The sequence below is a fragment of the Mauremys reevesii genome, linkage group 4 (genome assembly GCF_016161935.1).
Source record: "Mauremys reevesii isolate NIE-2019 linkage group 4, ASM1616193v1, whole genome shotgun sequence".
NCBI classification, from domain to species: Eukaryota; Metazoa; Chordata; order Testudines; family Geoemydidae; genus Mauremys; species Mauremys reevesii.
This window is the reverse complement of record NC_052626.1, coordinates 124,339,600-124,347,789: the sequence shown is the minus strand read 5'-3', so window position 1 is coordinate 124,347,789 and position 8,190 is coordinate 124,339,600. Positions and strand designations below refer to the sequence as shown.

The following is an 8,190-nucleotide window of genomic DNA, read 5'->3' as shown; positions in this document are numbered from 1 at the left end:
AGCTGGGGAGGGCACTAGGAAGCCTGGGATAGGGTGGTTTGACTCCGGTTTGAGTACTGCAGTGTGAATGCGAGAGCCCCGGCTTTGGGGCCTGTGTCCTGAAATTGTAAACTTGAGGCATGGACACTCCCAAACGTAGGGTCCATGGACTCAAGTCCCACTAACCCCTGGCTCACATTGCAGTGTAGACATGCCCAGAAAGCTGGCTGGGTGTTTGGGGTGCCAGGCTCATTAGGCTTGTAGGCTAGGAGTGGAGGAGCGGGTCTAGAAGCCAAGGCCCAGAGAGCCAGCTCTGTGCGCTTAGGACTGGCAATGAAGGGTGTGTCCTGGGGATACCCAATGTTGCCAATTCCCACAATTTTATTGTGTCATGATATTTGATACTCCCCATACGGTCTAGCTCCTCACGTCAGGTGAATACAAGAGAATCTCCACTTGCACTTCAAACAAATATGAAGGGTTCTTTTTACCCTCCTGGTGGTGGAGAAAAGTTTAAAAATGTGACCCAAGTGTGACCCTAAAAGCTCAGACACCAGAAGGCAAGTGAAAAGAACCAAATATTTATTATGTTTGGCTTAAAAGTCATGAGATTTTTACAATCTCGCGATTGTCAAAGGCTGGAACCTAACAGTGGATACACTAGATGAACACTGCCACAGAACGGACTTCTTGCCCCTGGGTTTCGCCCCGTGGTGCCAGGGGCCACACAGAGCCTTGCTTCTAGGGTTTCAATGTGGTTTCAGAAGAAGTCAGGAGCGAGAAGGGGGCTGGCTTGGCTAGTTAGACTGTAAGCGCTTGAGGGCAGGGATTGTCTGCCACTCCGTGTTTGCACAGCACCTCCCACTATCAGGCCCTGATTTTGGCTGGTCCCTAGGCACTGCTGTAATGAATGTGATTAATAACCTGCCCCTCCGACCGTGAGTGTAGCCCCCTGGCATTTGGGGTACAGCATTTTAGCCGTCAGGCTGGAGAAGTTGGACTCCCAGTTCTAAACTGTCGGGGTAGAGCAGGTCGGCCGTGAGCAGTAGGATCCTGAGCCAAGGTTTCCCACGTGGCTGCCTCTGCCCTGGGAGCAGCCTCACACGCTGGGGCATTGGTTTTGCCCACGTCTGGGCTAGAGCTCCCCAGTAGACAATGCCCCGAACCTGCCCCGAGCCGGGCACTGATGGCTCTCCTGACCTCTCCAGAGCCCCAGCAGTCTGCTGCAAGCACCATTTCAGGTCTTGCTCCTGGGGCCTGACCCAGCGGGATGCTTACCCGGGCCTGGTTCTGACTGCACGGCCCCCACAGGAAGCAGTTCAAAGAAGTCAGTCAGCTCTGCGGGGCCAGGCTCTCCTATACACCGGCAATTAGTGCCCAAGGACATAGGGCACCCTGAAAGGCCAGAGTATCAATGTGCTGCATTAGCTCCCATTTCTTGTCCTAATGCACAATCTTGCCATGCTACCAGGATCCTGCTGTGCCACTGCCCTGACCCTCAGTGCCCCATCTTCCTTCCCCACTAGGCCCTCACTGCGCCTCCCCTGCAGGGTGCCATTGCCTGAGAGGGGCAGTGCCACCACACTCCATTGCCCCTCAGACACCTCCAAACTGCTTGCTTGCCCCTGAGAAGGGAGGCCAGCTCCCTGGCATGTGGGTCACCAGCCGTGCCTCTGTCCCCTGCACCCCCCTTAGCTGTTTGCTTTGGTCCAGATGCTGATGCTGCGAATGATCAGCCATTCGCTCTGACTCTCTGTCACTAGGATCCGCACGCACTCCGGGGCGGCAGCCGTGCTGTTCTCCAAGCCACTCCGTTCAAAGTGTCCCTTCTCAAAGGCTCCGACGTGGGTGTATGTAGAGCAGCCCTTGCCTTTCCCCTGCCGCTGGCTGCCCAGCTCCACAGTCCCTGAGTGGAGATAGTCGGTGTGGCGCTCCTCAGAGCCGGTGTGGACCTGGAGCCGTGAGATACGGGCAGGCTGGTGGAACACGATGGTGAAGTGGCTGCCGGCAGACGGGGATTTCCCCCAGAAGTACTCCGGCATCGTGCTGTAGGCCTTGCTGGGCAGGTAGTTCTCAAAGGTCTCTATGTCTGTGAACATAAAAGCTGGGGGGTTATCAGGCAGGTCCAAGGAATCTGCCTCGAAGTCGTTGTCTTTCAGCCGGTTGACCGCCCCCTGGAAGGAGGAGTACAGGCCGATGTGCTGGAAGAGGGATGGCTTGAAGCGAATCACCTCCTTCTGGGTGAGCAGCAGGCGGAAGTGCCCCAGCAGCCAGTCACACGGCATTTCCTGGTAGAACAGCAGCAGGAACTGGGCCAGCTGGGGCAGGTCGCTGGAGTGGTAGAGTTTGCCAATGTAGCCCAGCTTGGAGAACTCCAGCGTGACCCAGTAGGAGCCTTCCTGGGATGCCACTGCCTTCCTGATGGTAGTGAAGAAGGACTTGGAGCACTGCACGTCATCCTCAATCATGAGGTAGTAGGAGGAAAGGTTGGCAGCAAAGCTGAGGAGATACGCATAGTCCACGTTCTGCTTGGATCTGAACTGCACTCGATCCTCAGCATCATTGTAGTTCCTCTTCAGGCCTTCCAGGGGCGGGTAGCACTCCGGAGGGGCATGGATAACCAGCAGTTGGCCCCGGAGGAGGTGGGGAGTGAATCTTGCGGTAATGTCTGTCACCACCTGGGTGTTCCACTCCGAGTCCGGGTCAGCCAGGTGCACCACCACCACCATCTCCTCCAGCTCCTCCTGGGTTGACTGCTTGAAGATGGACTTCAGCGTATCCAGGAGGTAGTTGCCTCGCTTCCGCTTGACGGATGACAGCCCCACAGTGAGGAACCCTGAAACATGGAGGGATGGAAGGACAGACATGAGCACCACTGACACGTCAGTAAGGCCCAGACCCTCACAGTATTTCGGGGCCAACTCTCTTTGAAATCCGGGAGAGTTGGGCACCTAAATACCTGTGAGGGTGCGAGTCTAGCTGATTTCACAGGAAGCCAATAGCAGGTCCTTGTGTTTGAGCTCAGGTTGACACCCTGTACTGAAGGTCTCAGAGGATGGCTGGGCCTTTATGGGGAGTTGTGCCCAGCCTTACCTATGACGGATTGGCTACATCCCACCTGAGATGGATAGCTGTCTTCAACTACCTGAAGGGGGGTTCCAAAGAGGATGGAGCTCGGCTGTTCTCAGTGGTGGCAGATGACAGAACAAGGAGCAATGGTCTCAAGTTGCAGTGGGGGAGGTTTAGATTGGATATTAGGAAAAACTTTTTCACTAGGAGGGTGGTGAAGCACTGGAATGGGTTCCCTAAGGAGGTGGTGGAAACTCCTTCCTTAGAGGTTTTTAAGGTCAGGCTTGACAAAGCCCTGGCTGGGATGATTTAGTTGGGGTTGGTCCTGCTTTGAGCAGGGGGTTGGACTAGATGACCTCCTGAGGTCTCTTCCAACCTTAATATTCTATGATTCTATTCCTTTCCCCAACTTTGTGTCTGTCTTCTGAATTTCAATGGTAGGCTCTAGGAGTCAGGAAGCATATTGTACTATTTGTTTGTACAGCAACTAGCCCATTGGTAAATGTGAATTGTTTGATGATGCTGGTAATTTCAGGAGAAATGTGTGCGTACCACGTTTTCTTGTTAATTTCCCCTTTGTGTCCTACCTAATCTCTCTCAGTGAAGAGCTCCAAGCCCGTGTGTGATGAACTAGGACTGTTCTTAATGTGGTCTTTAAATGCTGAGTGGTGAGTGTTGGCCTGGGAGGACGGTCTGCATTGGGGGATGGGAGACTGGCCTGGAAGGAAGATACCTGAGCATGTAACGTGAGAACCCAGGAAGGGGTTAGAGGCCAAGTGACACGTCTGCCCAGGAAGCTGAACGAAGGCTGGGGGGGAGGAGACGCTGGGGAGTGAGAGAGTTTCAAGAGCTGGCTAGGGGAATGGAGGGAAGCCCAGACAGGGCTCTGACCCCCCAATGGAACTGTGGTGCTCCTGGGACCCCAAGATGGACCTAATTGGGGAGGATCCTGTTGTCTGTGCCTGCAAGACCTGTCTTGGACTGTGTTCCTGTCGTTTAAATAAACCTTCTGCTTTACTGGCTGGCTGAGAGTCATGGTGAATCACAGGAAGCCGGGGGTGCAGGGCCTTGTCTCCCCCACACTCCGTGACACTGGGTTGTTTAATCAGAGTGGAATAGCTGACATCTCTCCTCGCCCCAGATGACTCAACCACTCCCACTGCACCTCCAAACTGACACAAGTGAGAATTGTAGTGCCATCAAAAAAAACCCTCCACCGACACACAAGACAGGACAGGGTCTCCTCTCTCTTCTGCTTGTCCCCTTCTCCAAGGTAGAGCAGGAGCAGGTAGGAAGAACCGCCTCCCTGTGGCCGGGGAGTAGCAAGAGTTGCACAAACAGAGCTAGAAGGAAGCTGTATGTCTTGTGCCAGATCGTTTTGCCCACTGGGTGACAGTGTCACACCAGCTATGCCAAGGGGAAACTCCCTTCCTGGCTGCGATGGGGGACACCAACCCCACACTGAGCCAGCAAGGGCTATGGGGCTGCTGTCTCGGACCCGGGAGCGGGGCGGGGGGGTCACACACTCCCATGTGCAGCAGAGGGAAGGCCACAGCCCACTGTTGTTTCTGTTTTGGGCCCTCTCCCATGGGCATGACTAGCTCCTCAATGACAAACGTCTGCAGCCGCTATTCCAGGCTACGGAGAGACTCAGCCCTTTGTTTGCTAGAGCCCTAGTGAGGGTGTGGCAGCTTGTAGCTTTCAGAGGAGTTAACAGGTAGATGCTACGTGGGAGCCTAGCCTTTAACTTGACCTGAACACTCATGTGACAGCTACAACCTGTCTTGTCTTCACTAAGGGCTTGGCTACACTTGAGAGTTGCAGCGCTGGTGGAGGCTTTCCAGCGCTGCAACTTAGTAACTGTCCACACCTGCAAGGCACATCCAGCGCTGCAACTCCCTCTGTAGCGAGTGCAGCGCTGGTAATCCAGCGCTGCTCGTCAAGTGTGGACACACACCAGCGCTGTTATTGGCCTCCAGGGTATTAGGAGATATCCCAGAATGCTTTTAAGTAAATTACTCTTTGATTTGTTATGCAGCCTCTCTTTGTTTTGTTGTGAACTCAGAGCTCTGGAGCTCCCGGAGCTGCTTATCTAAACAAACACAGCTCCTGTTTGCTGTGATCAATCTGTAAGTGACTGCGAACTATCAAATGAGATAACCCCCTGCCTACTTCATTCACAGGGGTTGAGTGTTTGTTTGATGAGAGAAAGGTGGGTGGGGGGGAGAAAGGGAGTCCGTGCTGCTTATCTGGTCTGCAGGCTGTTTGCAATTAAGAGTAAGGGGTTGGGAAAATTTTCTGATTTTCAAGGCAGGGAGCTAATACACAGTGTCGGCTCCAAGAATCCACTCTCTTTCTCTCTCCCCCGCTCCCTGTCACAATACACCCCACCCCCCTCTTTTGAAAAGCACGTTGCTGCCACTTGAATGCTGGGATAGCTGCCCATAATGCATCACTCCCAACAGCGCTGCAAATGCTGCAAATGTGGCCACACTGCCGTGCTGGTAGCTGTCCGTGTGGCCACACACCAGCGCTGTTCCTACACAGCTGGATGACCAGCGCTGTAAACTCCCAGCGCTGCAACTCTCAAGTGTAGCCAAGCCCTAAGATGTTAACTCAAGTAAAGCCCAGGCCATTCTTCCAAGTAACGTCAAGGCTGCTCCCAGACCTCTCAAATGACAGCGAGCCCCACCACAGGCAAGACAGCCAAGCCCAGCACCCGAACACAGGTATAGACTCATAGAACCACAGGGTGAGAAGGGATCGCAAGGGTCCAGCCTTGTTGTGTCTGTAAGCAGAGTCAGGATGAGATCTACCCTGACATCTGGTGGTACATTATGAGGAGTGGGCAAAGGAATTTTAGGAATGTACATTTGCATTGGTAAACCCACTCCACTTAGCATAACACACAGCAGCATGGGATGGTTATTTTCACACTGTGGAATCCCCAATTTCTTTGTTATTGGGGCAGGAAGGAAAAAAAGGGGCTGTTACCTTAATTATGTGAATGAGGAACTATGAGACTGCTTTATGACAGAAATGACTCAACCTACATTAAATAGTACTTGCTAGATAAGGGACATGGGTTCCAAAACCCAGTGAAGGGAGAGAGGCTGGGGACTGGTGTGTGTACCTGATGGTATGGGCCCCTTTTGAGGGCCTGGAACACCAATTGCACTTCCTCCTCTCTCCACTGTTAAAGAGCAGAGCTAATTTTGAATCCTTTAGGAGTCCATCTAGAGGCTGCTGACCTGAATTCACGTTGGGCCATGTGGCAGTGGGGCTCTCCTACTACAAGTTGAAATCACTAAAAGAGCTAAGCTTACTAAGCTGAGATCACTGAGTGCTGTGTTAAGTAGTGGGAGAGCCTGAAGATCTATCACCAAGCAGCTGGCAGAGCGGAGCAGTCTGCAGCACGTTGGAGCAGCCCATGGAACAGTGAGCAGTGTGGAGCGGTTTGTGGGGGACGGCTGACGTGGTTCATGGGTCTGCTGGAGGAGCGGCACAGCTGGTGGAGTGGAGCCAGTCGTGGTGAAGGCTGCAGCAGAACTCCACAGAGAAGCGGGGCAGTCGGCCCTGGCCCACGTAAGGTGTCCCTAGCACCCTGTGTGTGCGACCCCCCCCATTTCCACCCAGGCCGGGGGGTGGGTAAAACTCTGCAGATAAACTTTTGAACTCTGGGGTGGCACTGACCAGAGACAGAGACTTTTGGGTTATTGGACTTTGGGGTGATTGGACTTAAGACCCTAAGGACAGTGCCAAATGTACTTGGAGGTGGGTTTTTTGCTTATGGTTTGTGTATAGTCCTGTTTGTGGTGTCTCTCCAACGTGATGCCACATTGTTTCCCTCCTTTTTTTAAAAGGATTTTGCTACACTCAGACTTCGTGCTTGCGAGTGGGGAAGTATTGCCTCCTAGAGGCGCCCGGGGGGGTGGTAGGTAATTGTCCCAGGTCACTGGGTGGGGGCTCAAGCCGGTTTTGCATTGTGTTATTGAAACGGAACCCCTGAATACTGAACCCGGCCCTTGTTGCTGCTAACTCAAAGGGGCAGAAGGGTTACATGTCTAACCCACCCCAGACAGATGGCTCCAGCCTCCTTCTGAAAACCTCCAGTGAAGGAGTTTCCACAAGCTCCCTAGGGGTCTGTCCCATCGTCCTACTCTTCTTACAGTTAGGAAGTTTTTCCTGAGGTTTAATCTACATCTGCTGTGCTGTAGTTTGACCCCATCACCTCTGGTCCTGCCCTCTGCGGCAAGAGAGAACAACTTTTCTCCATTTTTTTTATGGCAGCCTTCCAAGTATCTGAAGACCATTATCAAGTCCCCCCTTAATCTCTCTTTCCAAACAAAACATAGCCAGTTCCTTCAGCCTTTGCTCATATGGCTTGTGTTCCATCCCTCTCATCATCTTTGTCACTCGCCTCTGGATCCTTTCCAGTTTCTCTACAGCCTTTCTAGACATTGGTGACCAAAAATGGACACTGTACTCTAGCTGAGGCCTAACCAGCGCTGAGTATGCCTCTGTTAATGCAATCTAAAATTCCATTTGCTTTTTTTGCAACAGCATCACATTGCTGACTCATGCTGAGGTTATGAACCACCACAGCTCCCAGATCCTTCTCAGCAGTGCTGCAGCCAAGCCGGTTATCCCCCATTCTGTATTAGTGCCATAGCAGCAGTTGCAGAATTCAGTCAGCCGGCTTCCCAAAAGCTGCTCCGCTATGACTGGTGCCTCTACCCAGTGTTCCTCACCAGTCCCGGAGATCTCCCTGATGCAGTTTAGGAAGGCAGCAAGTCAGTCCCCATGGTATCAAAAAGGTTGAGAGCCACAGCTCTAGACCATCTCTCTCCAGATCCAGCTACTGGCAGAGAATGCTGGAGGCTAAAGCAGGCTGGTCCTGGGATACTCACTCTTCCTAGAGGGGGGGTAGCCGGCTAGGTAGCGATAGGAGACGTTCCTGGAGGCAGAGGCGTTCCACAGCTCCTGGAAGCTGCGCAGGTTCCCCTCGGGTTGGAGTTGCTGCAGCACCATTTCCTGGGCCCAGCGCTTCACCTCTTCCTGGGAGCCAGAACAGAGCCAGCGTTAGCTGCTGTTAGCGCGCCCCAAGGCAGGCCTGTGGCAAATACACCTCGTCCGCCAGGG

The 8,190-nt window shown here is 53.3% G+C and overlaps 1 protein-coding gene across 5 annotated transcripts in view; it reads right to left on the bottom strand.

Annotated features, from left to right (window-relative positions):
• Positions 1-573: 573 nt before the first annotated feature.
• Positions 574-8,190, bottom strand: part of LOC120405061 (alpha-1,6-mannosyl-glycoprotein 4-beta-N-acetylglucosaminyltransferase-like) — a 28,205-nt gene continuing 20,588 nt past the window's right edge. For all 5 annotated transcript variants that reach the window (XM_039538275.1, XM_039538276.1, XM_039538278.1 and 2 more), the window contains 2 exons: positions 7,959-8,106; positions 574-2,815 (listed from right to left, as the gene is read on the bottom strand). In XM_039538275.1, the coding sequence (XP_039394209.1) occupies positions 1,671-2,815; positions 7,959-8,106 (1,293 nt within the window). In that variant the 3' untranslated portion in view covers positions 574-1,670. The remainder of the gene's footprint in view (positions 2,816-7,958; positions 8,107-8,190) is intronic.